At 45.7% G+C, this 17,307-nt stretch overlaps 1 protein-coding gene across 1 annotated transcript in view; it reads right to left on the reverse strand.

The window, feature by feature from the left end:
• The window catches only part of LOC126531400 (neural cell adhesion molecule 2-like), a 180,693-nt gene that overhangs the window by 37,922 nt on the left and 125,464 nt on the right, over positions 1 to 17,307 (reverse strand). Inside the window, exon 2 of the mRNA XM_050178913.2 lies at positions 8,899 to 9,237. Within this exon, the coding sequence (XP_050034870.1) occupies positions 8,899 to 9,237 (339 nt within the window). The remainder of the gene's footprint in view (positions 1 to 8,898; positions 9,238 to 17,307) is intronic.

Here is a 17,307-nt window from a genome sequence, read left to right on the forward strand (position 1 = left end):
GTTAGAATCGTGCTATCTGCCACAGGTAATTTTTAAGAATTTGGTGAAGCTAAAAAAAACCCTTTATGCCACTCAGCAAAGTGAGCCCGCCAACACCTACTCAGTGTCTTGCATAAATTTGCACACGTACGCACTCTGGAAATGAAGGTCTAGCTTTCAAGCGACAACAGCATTAAAGAAGCGGTGAGCCCCCTCGTAAGTCTGCGAGATCCCGTCTCGGTTCTATCAGGCCGTCTCGTCGAGTTTCAATTGAGCTGAAAAAAAAAAAAAGCTGGCGTTCTATAAACAAATATTGCAGCAATGCGAAGACGTCCGCTGTTAGGGCGCTTCCTTTTCGTGTTCTTTCTTTCAGCGCCACAGCAGCCGCTCCGCACATACTACCGCGTAGCTGAACTGGGAAGGCCCAGAGCAGTGATGGAGAGCGGAGCGCGGCACTATATTACCGAGAGATACCTGGGAAGAGGCTGTGTTGGCAAAACCAGCAGAAGAGTGAGCGCTACCATCAACATCGCAGACGCTGGAAACAGCGAAAGAAAATTCAGGAATGCCTGGCCGCTCGCGTCTTTCCCGCTCGTTCGCGGTAAAGCTGCCGCGTAAAAGCCTATGCATCAGAGCAAGCTCGCGAGAGGAAACAGAATGGCATAGATGGGGAGGAGGGGCTCAGCTTGGACCGCAACGTGGTACCGCTCTTTAGCATATGCATGAGGATGCAAAATGCCAGGAACCGTCGCAACGACCTCATCCCGAGTGGCCCGCCTAGCGGTGCTCGGGCCTTCGGCGCTCGACAATGGACGCGCAGTGGCTCGCAGCGCGGTCCCGGTCACAGTGGTGGGGGCGTCCTGCCGGGTGCGGCGCCGGCGAGCGCTCTAAGTAGCCCGTCGGGCTCTGTCACAGTGCAGCGGTTGTGCACTCGTGGCATTCAGCGCCTCTGCGGCAGCCATTGTGCGCGCCAGGGAGCAACCGAGCGGCTCCTCACCCCTTCCCCTCCGTTCCTCAACCCCCCGTAATGATTTCCCGTTCTGCACCCCGCCCGTGCATTGAAGCAGGGCGCTGAAGGACGCCCAAAGCCGTACAACAAATTGGACCATATCCCGAGAAGCGTGAGGGTGTCCTCGCTGCGTCGGAGGTTCTCGTCATGCGCTATTTTTACAAAGGCCGGCCTTGAATATTCGCTTGTTTTGTTTCCCTGTTGGTTTTGTTTGCTTGTTTGCTTGACTAGCTTGTTTTATTTCTTTGTTTACTTCTAACACTGAGCCTTCGTTGTAACAAACGAGGAAAAGTTTCCTAATGATAATGAACGCAAGATGGCTGTTAACGCCGCAAACAATGATGAATAACCGCTGGAGACGTGCTGGAGCGGATTCTTGCGCAAGCGAACGCTGATGCGCTGCATCCGGGCGATGAATTCACGTGTTGGTACGAAGAAATATGATTGGTGCCCTGTGAATATTACAAAATAGGGTATGATGACGGCGCAGTGAATGAAAAGCAATGGAAAACTTGTTAGTGTGTGATTTAGTGTTAAGAGACTTTCACTAATGTGTTATTTAGAAACTACTCTGAAAACAACAAAAACCTTTATCGAAATTTTTCCGCACTTTTGGCATTCGTAGCTGTTTTCTCGTACGCCCTACTTGTCGTAGTTTCTAACAAAAATTACTAAAGAAAAAAATGACGCTAGTGTCTACAAAAGCTGCAAGTAGGATGGTTCAGCGAGTATGGGTATAGAGGGTTGTTGTTGCCTCAAACCATGATGGGTTGTATGTGGATTTGCCTAAACTTCGTCCTGTTTACTTGAAAAGGCTTTGCGACTTTGCTAATTCATCGTTTTGCACTTAGTGCAGCCTTATACGTGCAGCAACATGAAAAGACTACGCGTGTTGAAAGACACGGATTGGCTTGCTATGCTTAAAAAACTACGAGTGCTTGGAAATATCGAAAAGTAAGGCATAATGAAAGACGTCGCAAGAACGTTGGAAGCCAAAAACGTCAATATCGGGCAAATCTTTGTACAAACCATCGTTCCCTAGGCAGCGGAACGATCGCAGTGCTAGAGTTTTCTCTAGTAATTTTTGAGGAAAACTGCATGCTAATTATGACTGTCCGGGATAAGACATACCTCAAAGGGTGTTGCTAATAACCGTTTTGATTTCCTTATCACAGACTAACGGTGGCATTGCATCTATCATACACAATATACAGAGCGAAAAATATTGGGCCAGCTTCTTTATGTTCACCACGTCACTCATTGATGTGTCACCGAACACAGCCTTTAATAGCCTGTAATAGCCTCAATTCAGTTTATAAAGACAATAACTTCTAATCAGAACTTTGCCATAATCAGTACACTTCTTTAGTGACTATTCTTAGAACATCTTGTAGTATCGAACTGTGCACTCATCAGCTCGCTTGATGTTTACTCGCAAACAAAGAAATGTGGAAGTTTCATATTTCCCTGTCATAATTAGAGAGCTATGGCACCCTTTCGTGACTGTGCCTACATCTTCCAAAACAACATGAGAACGGGAGTAGAAAACTGCAGCGTCTCTTCCGCTTGTCTATTAGAGGCTGAAAATCAAAAGTAAGTTTTTCGGGTCAGACGTAAATATTTTTCGTTTTCCTTATGCTCTGTTATTGGCAAAGTAATTGTTAGCGCGTCTACTTCTTTTTGCCTCATGAAAGCCTTTCCCTCCTATTATGTGACGGGAAGCGATTGCTGCCTCTCTTTTATGTATAAACATATCGCTGAGCTATCGAGTGTGCGAAAGCACTGTAACCTAACAATAAGAGGAAAGAAATAAGAAAGAAAGAAACTCTCATAGGCTTAAAAAATTTACGTTTCTTCTGCCAAGCAAATAGACATGAATGGATATCGAGTTTCACTTGCAAATGCTGAAGAACGAAAACTGCATTGCAAGATCCATTCGTAACGCCCCCTGCTAATACAATGAAATGATCAGAAGTCGTTTAAACTGAAACAGGCTCAATCTCGAGCTTTTCAAAAAGCCTTTCTTCGAAAACTTTCATTGTATGCTTTTCCCTGGCAAGCACTTCCTGCGACGAACCAATTTCGCTCGTCTCCTATACCACAAGCCTAATGCATTTATCATGTAGATATTATCGGTGTTTATATACCCACGCAAAATCGGACGTCGCGAAAAATTTAATATCCTTCGTTATGGTCTGCGCAGTTAAGTTGGACAGCAATGCTTGAAAAGATAACGGCAGCGAGTACCCAAGAGACTCTAGGGAATTTCATAGCAAAACGAAGTTACACAGTATACCAGCATCCATGAAATTTAGGTTTTCGACTTGCTTGTTTTCCCTTCAGCCCCCTCTGTCGTCTGATACTAAGACTGCCAATTTTTTTTTTTTTTTTTTTTTAAATGCGAGGATAAATGCCTCAGGGCATACAAGGGTATGTGATGGGGGTGAATAAGGATGATTAAATGAATTTAAATTCTGTGATAGAGAAAAACGAGTGAGGTCCCACAGCGTCAAAGATCTCGGAGCCATTTTGTCTTTATATTTTCCGGTGAAGTGACACGCGGAGTCCTTAACCGCTCAGCTGCCGGTTTTTGCCACCCATGGCCCAGCGCTGCCTCTTGCTTCCGTTCAAGACTTGTAAAGAATTTGCTTCGCTTTCTTACGTCTCCTTTAATCTGTATTTCTGTTTCATTTCAGTTCACGCTTTCTTTTGGTGCACGTCCTACTATCAAGAAAAATAAAGTGCAAGGCCACGGTGATTAATGCATTTCGAGCACGCATCTATAAGCCTCGAGGTTCCATTTTCTAAAAGCGGGTGGCAGCTTATGTCTACACTATATTTTCTTTAATCGTCTTTTTTTGTTTTTTTAGAATGACGGAGAAGCCAAATTGTGATTGCTAGCCATCGGGTTTAGACGTCCAACACGCGTTCCATCTCGCCTCTTCTGAGCCTGGGGAAGGGCGTCCCCAACGATTTGCCCTGGGTCGGGAATTCTTCATTGTCTGTACAGATAACGAAAACAAGCACATTTATTTATATTTTTGTTATCCAAGTCTTTCTATCTTTCCTTTTCTATTCGTCTTCATGTGTGTGGTGCCCAGACATCTATATAGCCGGTTCCGAAATCAACTGGCTCCTTTACCTCTTGTGTTTCTCATGATTCTTTTAATTTCTGAACTTTCTTTCTTTTTGGTGGTGGTGTTCGTTTGTGTACATAGCGTGGTATTTTCTACTTATAACGTTCAAGCGGTATGCCAATTAAGTATTTTTACTGTGTTTGCGTAGCGCGTACCAGCAATAATATGACTTGTTCTTCTGCTGTTTCTGGACTCACTATTCAACAATATAAGGTCCATGGAGTGTTCAAAAAAATTTAAAGTGTTTTTTTTTTATTCCAGTCGTCGGCACCTCAGTTCCGAAGCACATCATTGGCACATGTCTGTTTAAGGCTATCTAAAAGATGTACATGCTATACTGGGGTACATTATGGTGGGTCTTTTCTTTCTGTTTTTTTTTTCTTGCTCGCAAGCGATTTCCTCCTTTTAATGGCCACTGCTTCTCCGGTTCTACAGTATATAAGGATGCACGAATCACAAATGTCATTTCACACAAATGCAAAGAATTCTGCATAGGTACAATATCCACAGCTGTTTTCACCCAATATTACATATATATATATATATATTTATTTATTTATATAGGGGGGGGGGGGGGGGGGTTTCTTCAAAGTTCAGCACGAAGGACCCGACGTAAGAGTAACAGTTAAGAAATCCTCCGAAAAGTCCGTCGTCTCTTTCCTGCGTATATATATATATAGGGTCGTGTAGGTTTCAAATGGGAGCATGAAAAAATACAGCAGATTACGAGGGGCTTTTTGCGGCATTGCATGGTGGATAATCAATAAGATAAATGCTGATGATGATCTGATTGCAGAAGAGCTGTGACAGGGTACACACTCATTCCATGGCATCCCGGGAGTCTCGAGGGCAAGTTGTTAAAGCCCGGCCAATAAATATTATTAGTAGCCATATATCAATATAAAAAAATATAAATTCTTACTGGGATCTCCATGCAATACGGCTTGACTGTTTCACTATTATATCCTTCGCAGATCTACGACGTTCCTTTTGTACTTCATCCACAATGCAGCGAAATATATGTCTTTCAGATTTAATACTTCACAAAAAGCACGTCTCAAGCATATACGTGACAAGAGTCGAGGCTACAGCCGAAGAGCTGCAAAAGTACACGTCCTTTGAAGCTCTGAAAGCTGTGAAATTCATACGACGCTAGATGTAAACGAGACGACTGGCACACTCCCTTGTTTCGTATGTCAGCCGCAGCCACCTCTTACTATACATGAAAAAGTGTTCAGCGTGGACAGCGGTAGAAAAATAAGTAATCTGCCTATTATATTCGTAGAAAATGCTATAAATGCCAGTGGGCAACAAAAGTTCTCGGTCCCCCATTTTTCTGTTCTTTTTGCTGCTATACGTCGCTTTGTTCAATACTTCTTTTTTATCTCCAGCACTTGTTCAGATTTTCCTAATTCAACAATGGTAATTCAGATGTTCCCGACGCCCTTTGAATTCAGCGATTTCAATGAGCTTCGCGCTAAACTGGGCTCTACTGCAAGAAAATCGGTTCTCTGCTCGCTCAACCATTTGACACAGTTAAATGAGCAGACGCTCGAGTAGCTTCCTTACAAAGGCGTTGGTTTCGCCAGCGTTTGAACCTTATTACTTCTTTATCAAAACTACGCACAACTACAGTATGCTATCGATATAGCAGGTCCTGCATTTGGTAAGTGCACTCTGCGTCGCATAGCCTGTGGTAAAGACACTTAAGCTCAGACGAGAAGGGCAGACATATCTGTTCGTGAATGCGGGCCACAACACGGACACCATCGTTGCCTACAAGCAGGCATCGATGCTGGCGCTCATCAGGACCGTTGTAATGCGCTTATGAGGACTCCTAAGTAAAATCACACCACGAAGATGCATTAACACGAAATCAAGACGCGGTGCAGCGCGCCCACGTGAAATCCTCACTGCTAATTGGAATGCCTCAAAAACGCGCACGGGACGGCGGTATACAAGGAAGACGCGGCTCCATTTCGCTTGCAGCCTGCGCACGGTTTTCTCCCTAAATACCGGAAAATAGCCGTGCAGCGGCTTTCACTTTCCTCAGTAAGCAATTCAGTGCACACAAAGTACACGCTCCCACAGTGGTAATACGCAACCTGGGGTTGGCATGCCTATGGTCTCGGCGAAACATTGTCCGGAGCAAATTAATGTTCACGAGAATTCTAGCGAGAGCATTTTTCAGCGGTAGTCACGATTCTGGATTCGCACTACGCCATCTCTGTTATAAACTAAACCAGTGCACAGCAATTACGTGCCGACAGCATCGCAGCATCATAGAGCCTAGAACGTAACAGTCCGCCGTTTTTGGTAGCACATGCTGCAATTCTGGGGCGTCACTTGTCATCGATTATGTCCGGGAAGGAACGTCCATCTCCTAGAAAGGATGCGACTGCACGAATCCTGCATCGTAAGGGGGGCACACCTTTGAAAGCGTGAGCGCTCTCTCGCCCTTCAGCTGCAGATGACTCTAGTACATTAAGACAGGAAACAGACACCCCGCGTATTCTCCATTAAAATTTCGCTCGAGTTTCTTGTGAGTGGATGAAGCTGGTACAAGCAGTGGCGTGAGCACCGCTCGGAAACAAACGACGAGTGGCCAGTGCCGCTTCTTCGTCAGCACATTCTGGGCCTACGAGACGGTGCTAGGCGCTGAGGCTCTTTCATTTATCACGCCCGCGTTGCCAACACCTGCTGTTTCCTGCGCTGCCGCAGATAATTTGTGACGCGTTGAGGTGCTTATTTCATCACTTGTCTGAGCGCGACGTGCGACGCATCGTGCAGCAGACGGAAGTGCTAGACGTTCAGGAGTACTGTGCTTCTGTGTTCTAGCGCAATTCTAGCCATTCGCGCGGGCCGTGCGCAAGTGTACCTACGCCGAAATGAGATACCTCTTGATGAGATGGAAACAGGCGGTGCCGCGAGTGTGTTGTACAACTCTCGGATTTCTCTTCCCCCGCTCGCTATAGACTATGCGTAGTGAAGCTACTGTTGCTAGGGGAAGCTCCCTTTCTTTCTCCCTCTCTCTACTTTCCGGTCGCTTTACCTGCCCTTCCTCTCTGTCCCCAGCATCGGGTTGCAAACCGGATCTTCCCTTTTGGTTAAACTCCCTGCCTTTGCCCTTTCTTGATTTCAAATTAAGTTATGGGCTTTTACGTGCCGAAACCACGATCTGACTATGAGGTTTGCCATAGTGGGAACTCCGGAAATTTGGACCACCTGGGGTTCTCTAACGTGCCCCAAAATTTAAATGCACGAGTGCTTTCGCATTTCGCCCCCATCAAATGCGGCCGCCGTGGCCGGGATTTGATCCCGCGACCTCGTGCCTAGAAGCCGAACACCATAGCCACTAAGCAACCATGGCGGGTTTCCACTTTCTTCTGTTTTTCTCATTCAACTCAATGTATATATAGAAAAGTCAACGCATTGCGGAACAGCTGTAGCAGATCCTTCACCAATAAAGTGCTTTAATGAGTGTATGAAACATTGCCAACTTTTCCGTGTACTAAGTTTATTGCAGAGTTCTTTTTTTATTTAATAGTTTACCTTTTTTATTTTGACGGGAATCGTCTTTAGGTTCACTCTGCATAGCAGGTCACCTGTTCAAAGCGAATGTAACTAAGAAATGCGATACTGTTATCCCTTATATCTTTGCAAGCGTACTACCAAGGCGTCTTACTCTGTCATCGCTGTGTAGAAAAAAGAAACAATTACTTTATCATGCATGAATATCCTGCATAGGTGGCGCCCTAGTTGCGCTACTTAGGACGCATTCGGAGTCAAATATAGCCCCTAGTTAGGCGTTCAGAGAAGCATAGGTTTGCGGTACGTTTCTCTACCTGAGCGGGAGAAATCGCGTTTTAGAGAGCTCACTCTGCCAAAGAAGATATAATTCGTCAAACTCAGACCTTTGCTCATCAGTAGTATAAGGCTTAGAAGTGCATATCTTGTTGCAGAAATTCGATGGTTGCTCGGATATGACGCATCCACGTTCGACACGTAGGGACTAGAAATGGCGTGAAGGGACTCGGGCAGCAAAAGAGGGGGCTGCCAATTCGCGCCCTACACTTTCCACAACGGCGGACACACTACGAATGGGGAGCGAGCACAATTTTATTTATTGATTTACTGATTCCTCGTACACACGCAAGAGGATGCAGGGACTAAAGGTACGTAGAGGACCTGACAGAGGACCCTGCTTCCTAAACAGTTCGACAAAGTTATCCATCAATCACCATGCATGTCTAAATTGGTAAACAGCGGTCGGTATACATGAGTCATCAATGCATATTTAAAAGACTGCAATGTTTAAATAAATGCCACTTAGAAAATATATGTATCACACACCCAGAATTTTCACATGTAAAAATAAACACGAGCATTTTACATTATTATTGCTAGATCAGAACGTAAGTTCCCACTAGCCATCTCATAAGTTAAGCGCGTAAACTTTGTAATACGTGAATAAACGTCAGTTGTCTAGGTTACGTTGTTTCTGTATCCTAGTGCCCTGTACTTTGTACCCTGTGCGTGCTCAGCAGCACGTACTCCACTGTGGCTGCGTCTCCGATACAGCCTGTAGCCAATTTTCGTTTCGTACGCTGTACATGCTTGGCTCAGCTGAACAACAACCACCGAATGCAGAACGACGCACAATTAAAATTGTTTAGTTGGTGAAGCTGGAGTCAATGGGTGTGCCGCCGTGCAAAGCACCAATAGGCTCGCCATTTTAACGAGGTCCACACGGACAAGGGAAGTCGCTCCTACCTATCACGTTGAGGTGGATGACGGTGTTGATGGAGCGTCCACGGCGGAAGTCCACTCGACATCGGTACTCTCCGGCGTCGGCCTCTTCGACCGGGTCTATTTGCAGAAAGGCCGGTTGGTTGGCCATGTTGAAGTGGGCCCGTTGTTCCAGACCGGGCCCCGACAATGACTGGCGTGCCTGGTCAACGTGAGCCCGACGTGAGTCGAGCGTGAAGATTGGCGCCAGGCTCTCGTCCTTGTACCAGAGCACCAGTGTCACGGAGTCGTCCGGCGTCGGGGGGCTGATGTCGCACGGCAGCGCCACTTTGCCACGCGCCACGGCCGTGTACACGATCGAGGCTGCGCAGGGAGGGAAAATCGTGCGGTGAGCGGCTAATGAGAGTGATTTCGCAAACGAATTCAAGCACTGTGCTATACAACGTGTCAAGAGAGGCACAGGTAACGAAACAACACTTGGAAGTCAAGAAAATATGCTATCTACCTCGGTATATTCAACCATGGGAAATGGGGACAAGCTGATAACTGCGCCGCAAACAGCAATTACTACCCCGTGGCGCGTTCTTTTTCTGGCAGGCTAGTTAAGCCTGATGCGTGCCTGTGGGAAAAATCAGGAAAATAAATGTGGGAAATTTTGCGAAAAGTCAGTCAGTGAGGTCAGCAGCAATAGCACAAAGCCCGAAAATAGGTTTACGTGGCATCATTGAGAAAACCTAAAGATGCGAGTTCATGAAGCAAAGAAAAAAACTTGTGCTGCTAACGACAATCGATAACACCATGCGAGAGCATAAAGGACAATAAGAAGAAAAAAGAGACGTAATTCTATCGCCTAATTATTTTTCCCCAATACCTATAGGTATGTACTCCTTGTAGCTAGTTCGAAGATACAGCGAATCAATCAATCAGTCAATCAATCAAGCAATCACTCAATCGATCAATCTTATTTTTCAGTATAGTATCGTCATTTTTAAGGTATAGGTACATGAGTTTCTTGACGTGTCCCAAAACAGCTTACAAAGCAAAAGCAATCAAACAGTGCGTGCCCATTTCACAACAGTATACAATCACAATACCTAAAATCAAGTGAACGCCGGAATTCATGAAAGTGTGAAGTGCAATTAAAACAAAAAATGTGATATTTTATCGTTGTTCTTAAGAGAGAACGCGACAACGTAAAAAGAAATTATCAATTGCTGAAACGCAGGTCAGAACACAGAATAATAGATCTGGGTTGAATATTTTATGTTTGTGTTCGAAAGGCCTACGAAGGCAGTATAGTGGACGTCGACGCGTCATGGCCGGAAATAATTTCTCACGCATGCAGGATAGCTTACTTAAACATGCCTCAGCGGCTCCATAGCCACTTCTACAAAAGCGCGAGTACTTATTATATCTTGTAGTTTCGGTTATTCGTAAACAAACTTTATAACGGCCTCAAAAAGCGCTGAACTAAAAAGAAATGCGCGCCGCTTCAGACACTGTTTAGAAGTAAAAGCTATATGCCTACAATATCATACACTTTCACGGTTTGCGGCGTCCTTGAAACAGAGCTATGTTGTAGAAAAAATTGGAAGCGTGTTACTTTTAGGTTAGGTTAGGTTTCGTTAGTTTTATGTGACGCCTTCCCAATATAAAAAATAGCTCCTTATTCGTCAGAAGCCATGAGAGATGATTGTAAAATTCAGCGATAGGTTGTATGACTAAAGGGAACACACATGCTGCGCCGAATCAGTGTGCACGCGGCAAGTACGGTGCAGCCGAACGGTGCTGGCGAAAGCACAACCCGCGCAACATGCTTCGAAGGAGCGCACAGCCAGCTGAGCAAGATCTGTTGCAGCCGAGCCCGTCGAGTGGCGTTGGCGAGAGCACAACAAGGTTGCCGTCATCGGCAAGCCATTTAGTAGCAATTTTGGTGGCATTATCGCACGCGCTGGCGGGACAGGCGCGGCAGCTGCCCGCTGCTCCGCACCTCTACTCTTCGTTGCGTCACGTGAAACCGAGCCTCCTGTCTGCTGCAAGGCGCACCTGTGCTTCTCTCTTCGCGCTGCCTTCTCCACATCCCGCCGCTGTATTGCACTTCTTGTTCTCCGCTGCCATTTGGTTAGATAGACCACCACGAAACTCCGTACGTGAACAGGGGGAAAGAAAGCTATTACTTTAGAGGGACTCTAAAGAGAAAAAAAAAAATATGTTCAGAACTGTGTCAGCAAATCACCTTTCTGCAATGCCAAAAATGCGCCTCTTACCACTAGAGAAGGCTTCGTAAGCCGTAACAGACGCAAAATCGAAAGACCCGGGCCGACGCGGCATTGAAGTTCCCCAACCACAAGGTGGTTGGGGAAGTCTTACGTCGTGGCTTTTGATGGCATATGCTTGAGCTGAGTTAAATTTTTTATCGGTAGAGGTGAAACACAGTCTATGCATAAGGAGGCGGAGAGTGAACTTAGCAAGCTTCAAAAGTCTATGCTGAGTCAGAACGGCCCGAATACGAAAAAAATATGTATGTGAAAATCTGTGACGTCGCACTTGCGTACGAGCGCTGAGTTTACGCCGCAAAATTAAAACAAGAAAAGTTTACCTTGAGTTTTGTTTTCTCGTCTTATAATCAACCTGTTATCGCGAAAGTAAAAGAAAAATAATGCAGCTTTCAAGGAATACTATAAGAGTTTAGACTTAGGTGTTTCTGAGTAGTGTCCTTTTCAATATTATGCACATTCCATGCTCTGGAAACCCATTTTATGCGAGGTATACCTGGCTCTGACTCTGCTGGTAGCTGGCTATGCAGCACCGTTTGGTGTTCTGCAAAGCGTTACCAAATGGACCAACATGCTTGTGTAAGGCGAGCAATTGTGTGTGAGACGTCAGCGTATGTGAGGGAAACTGGCAGGCTCTCACTATTATCAGCACCTTGTTCCATTGCGACGTGTCACAAGTGATATATATATATATATATATATATATACTATTTAGGAGCTAAAGGAAACATATGAAAAAAAGATGCTCCAGCCCGGGGTAGGGTTGACAATTTCTCCCGCTTTCCATTCCTACGTCCGCGCACAATTGCAAATCGCCAGGCTCGCGCCCCCGACCTCGCCTTCTTAAGCAAATTGTTGCTATGCGACTTCAAGCACGCGCCAATCATCTCAAAGCACCAGTTGGAGAAGACGCGAGAGAATAACGAATGGCGGCTGCTATCGGACGGATAGAGCATTGGGGTTTTCTATTTGGCTACGTGGGTGCAATCCCAACATCGGACACGTATTTCTTTTAAGCAAAAAGTACGAAACGACGTAAGACAAGAACCTATTACGAACTGCCTTATACGAGGAAAAATATTCTTCGCATTAAAAGGTATTCTAGATCGTGCGTTTTTGGTTAAAGCTCTAATTAGCAGTCATACATGGAAATATTATCCATAGGCACGAGGCTAGGAAGTATGTTTAGCCACTGCATAAATTATTTGTCAAATACCCGCGTTATTGATATATTCTAACGTATACTACCGCTTACCTTCTTTACTAAAGAAATAAGGCGTCTTTCAACAGTTCTATAGCTACAACCGCGAAAAGCGATATAAGGGACACATTTTTTTCGCTTTATTTCTACGTTCAATCCCTTATGTCTGCCCTCGATTTTAGAAGCAGCATACGTGCTATAAGAGCAGTAAAGTAAAGACACACTCAAGAGCAAAAGACAGACGCAAACAGAAAGCAACATACCGGCAAATACGACAAAAAGAGCTGTAGAACTATATGCATGCAGCCAGCGAGGCGTGCACCAAGAAAGCTTAGAAGATAGGGAAGCCTGAATACATGCGCGGGCCGACGACCACCGCCATCGCCTTCGGGGCTGCGGTGTTTGCGATTCTGGAACTAGCCGGAGAGCGATTTTCCCCTCGGATGAACCTAAAATGGCTTCCTTCCACCGCCCTTCCTGTTCCCTTCTCAGTATACCAATTTTTTCCCCGGCGCACCTCTTCGCCTTTCTCCATAACATTTCCTCCCTCCTGTCCTCTCCCATTTCTTGAAATTTTTCCCCAAGTTCCCTAACTTATTCTCTGTTGCGTTGCTTCCACCGTTGGTTGCGTCAGTCAGCAGCACCCCCTCCTCGTGTTCGCTTTCACGACACCCGTGTTGTGAAAGATGACGCGCGCTCGCGATCTCTCCCACAGCACTGCAGCCCTCCCTGCTTCCCGTATGGCATGGGCAATGAAAGCGCAAGGAAAGATGGCCCGGGGTGGGGGGGGGGGGGGGGGGGGAAGAGGCGTTTTCTAGCTCAGCGGCGAGCGGGCACGAAAGGCGGCCGTGGTTTGGCCCAGTGCTTGGGTCCCGACGACCGAGCGTTAGGCGTTCGGTCGTCGTCGCTAGAAGCGGGCGGTTTTCCCCGCTTCCGGAGCCCGCGCTGCTGGCAGCGCACGGCGGCAAACCGCGATTCTTCCGTCAGCAGCCGTAGCCGGCACGCGTGCTCCACTTCCTGGCCCGCTTCCGAGCCAGGGTTCGCAGCAGCGGAAATTACGCCCGCGCGTCTTCGGCAGGCTGCCTGGGTCAGCCGACACTAGGAGGGCCGCGCAGTTTATGAGGGGGACGCGAGCCCACGGGTGAAGACGGCGACGCCGCTGTCGCCCCCGAAGGACGATGACCGCAGTGTGATGCGCGGCGTATCCTGCCTGCGCTCTTTACGTGCTTCACGACGCCCTCTGGAAAGAACGATAACGAAGATCCCTCGGATCTCCTCCGTCGCTTGCACCCCGCTCTCCTCCCATCTTCCTTCGTCATTTTACACCCTGTGTTCATTCTGCCAGTATTACCTTCCTTTTTTCTTTTACTTGCACGTCATTTTTTTTAGCAAGCACACCACTGTTGTCGCGAACTACTCTCGTTGCTTGTGTGTGAATATCACGCACACGTTCCCACGCACTCGTCAGAAACAGACGAACAGCAGTTTTGCTAGCGCTGTTAGGTGCAGTTATACTGCGAACTGAAGTCTGGAAGCACTCCGTCTTCATTAGTGTTTGCTTGTTCGGGATCCTATTTACCCATTTTAAGCACAACGGGTACGCAGGTTGGGCGCATACACGGTTTATGCACCTGAATCGTAGCGTCGCCTAAGGCACTTCACGACACGCACGACGCCTGCGAAGCTTTTAAGCGCTCGCCTTCACGTGTCGACGACGATGAGGCGATGGTGGCGCGACGTGCGCGTCACAGTCGTAAATCCAGGTTAAGCGCACCTGCGAAATCCGGCGAATGCCGCCGTACACAACAGGTCTGCAGAATGGAAACTGCCCGTTAAAACTTGGAATACAGACACGCCAGGGATACAGAGTAGTGGTCCTAATAATGGTCACTCCATAACGCGATGCGAAAGGGAGGTTGCATAGACGAAACCAGCCTTGAAACGATCGTGAAATTTGTTACTGTAAAGGATACGGGGATCGAACTATAATTCGTCTGATGCACCTGAATTCGTGCTGAACTGTGTTGGCTGCGGTACTATAAAGAAGCGGTTGAGACCGTATTATGAGAGGAATTTTAAATTATTAAAAGCTCTTTAACGGAGGGTTTAATTCAACTTTTGCCAGCACTTCACCGAATAGGGAGGTTCTTATGCGATTCCGCGGAATTGTGGAAAGCCTAACTCTTATGAAGCACACAGTGTTCACATCAAAGAAATTACGGTCACTGGTTCTTGTTTTTCAACATGGACACACATTTCAAACTTTGCATAGGCTCTAAACTGCTCAGCATGGCAGTTTGTCTGAAAGAATGCTACGATGGTGCAAAACGATGAATTTTATCAGGGGAAGCCGCCGGTTTGCATATATCGCTAAAATAAACGAAAGCCAAAGAAGTTCACAAATATTTTCCTTGTTGGAAAGATTACACAAGTAATCACACTTTATAGTTAGACGTGAGACAATGTAAATATAATGAACATTGCTGTGGAGATGCAGGTCTGAAGGTTAAGGTATTTTAGCAACGTTGTCATAAGACGCATTTCTACATGCGAAAAAGGGAGTGATAACTTGTTGCGCGGCAACAAGAGATGAGGTTTGGCAACAAAGTCCTCATGAAACTATATACACATTCGCCCTAAAGGAAAAGCTTGAGACTGATGGGAGTGCCTAAAGATGAGGCGAAAACAATGAATACCAACGAGAAGCGACCCTCTATATAGAAAACTCACCACTCACTCAGAAATCACCAATAATCATACAAAAATGACAGCCCAAGCAGTTCGTGTTTACTATAGAACACAATAATTTCTTTTGATGAGATTTATGTCGTGGCCACCAGAGTTGTACAGACGTGTCATTCTCTGAATATTAAGGTACTTAAACGCACTGCAGCTGGTTTCAGGAGTTGTCGCTCGACAGTAATATTGCATTTTATGACGCGCTCAATTATACCCAAGTGCACCATATTTAAATTGAGAGAAACGTTTGTTTTCTCACGCATACTCCTGTGCGTTTAGCATTGCGTCAGTCGCGAAAAACCATGGTAACGGCCACCCCTAATAACTGAGGGATACGCATTAGTGGTGGCACACCTTCCGAAAAGAGTTTTATCTTTTTTTACTGGCGAGGCGTCTATTGTTATTTACAACCACTAATGTAAAACTCTGCAAGAACCCGGCGTGTTGTTCCGAATGTTTACATGCAAACCCATATCCGCGAAAGAAATACCCAAAATTAAGAAATTTGGTGCAATTGTAGTTTGCTGGGACCCATCCTCTCTCAGATCCGCCATCTTCGTTTTCAGAAATCGCTGTCAATCACAGCTTCTAAATCTCGCTATTTTGTTACTAGGGTCCGATAGTGTTAGTGAAAGCAGAAAAAAAACATCTTCTTACGTTGGTGCTATAGAAAGCCGATGGTACAACAGAAATCAAAATAGAAAATTTAATATTTCGAACTGCCATTCTTTTCCGCCTCTCAGACCCTCCGGCGTCTTCGTGTCCGACAGGGCACAATAACTAAAAGCAGGTCAGGTTTCTCCAAGCGGAAAGAAGGTGCGTTCAAAACTGCTGTCGCATTGTAAGTCGTATCGCAACCTACTCTGCGAAATGTTTAGAGGCGCAGGCGACCTTTTCGTTTTTGTCGCGAACGCAATGAGAGACATGTCAAGAAATCAGAAAACAACTGCTGTCATGAAAGGCTTGCGCTGCGAAGAGCTCGTTATGCCGCGTCTGCATACGAGATTAAATTCAAGAAAATGTCGTGCTGTTTTTTTCCACCATGTATCAATACCAACTCCCACAAATGTCCTCTCTCATGTACAAGATTAAAGCTAAACCCAATTCGATAACGACATTGAGAGGGCAAGGAATTCTTTTAGGTCAAAGAAAAGCTAATGCGACGGGCTGTCGCATTAGATCATGGTAATGGCACGTCAGCCATCTACTCAAGGATCCCTTCAGTGTCGTCAGCAGCAATACTTCATTCAAGACATGCACAGAGCCTGACTGTCGGGCTCCTTTGGTGTCCCACTATATTGGCTAAGTCCTTTCTGCATGTTGTAATTGCCAATTATTCATTATGGAATTTGATAATATCTGTATTATGCCTGGGCACTAAAGAACTTTCTAAAGTTCTCTTTTTAACAAAAATCTCGACTGAACTGGCATTTCACTATAGTGAATAAATTAAACATATGAGCCAGTGTCAACCACATTATTGTTAGGAAGATGCAATAGTTTATTATTTCTACTGCGAAGTAGTGTGAATATATATATACTAGGTACATTTATTGAGTCGCTGTGGTCGAGCACTCTTGTAAAAAACTATAGAGTTGAGACAGACCCCTTTGTGCGAAAGCAACAAATTTGTTCCATGTTGAACTCGTCCTATTAGAGTTATCTATCTTAGTTGCCTGCTTGCGCACGAGGGGAGAGAATACACTGCACTATGTAGCACTTTCCCTCTCCCCAAATTTAAGGCAGTCAACAGGCTTTGCCAACAGGGTTGTGCTTTGTTAACCATCTTGCGTTTCGATTATCTCCATCTGTCTCCTTTTTGGTTGAAGAAGACTTGCCAGTGCTGTTTGAATGTACCTATTTCAAAAATAAGAAAAAGAATTCTTAAGTTTACTGAACGACGAGGATATTTCAGAACTTGCTTTGACATGTGTTCTATTGGCTGGCTTTACGATACATTAAAGATACAAGAGAGGTTCTTTCACGAGAGAACAGCTCTATAACGTTTCAATGGTTTCTAAATTTCTTACGATTATACTGAGCAGTGGGAGGGATAGCAAAGGAAGGATGATAGTGGTAAGGTTGAAAGCCTCTTCGCGGCGACTTTAATCCTGCGTGGACGTTACTGGATCATGACGTTATTATATATTTTGGCGCAGTATTTCCGGTAGTCCCCTTCCGTCCACGTAGATGGCGCAGCGCTTTTCGTCACGCTGA

This window comes from Dermacentor andersoni, chromosome 5, assembly GCF_023375885.2.
Source record: "Dermacentor andersoni chromosome 5, qqDerAnde1_hic_scaffold, whole genome shotgun sequence".
Taxonomy (NCBI): Eukaryota; Metazoa; Arthropoda; class Arachnida; order Ixodida; family Ixodidae; genus Dermacentor; species Dermacentor andersoni.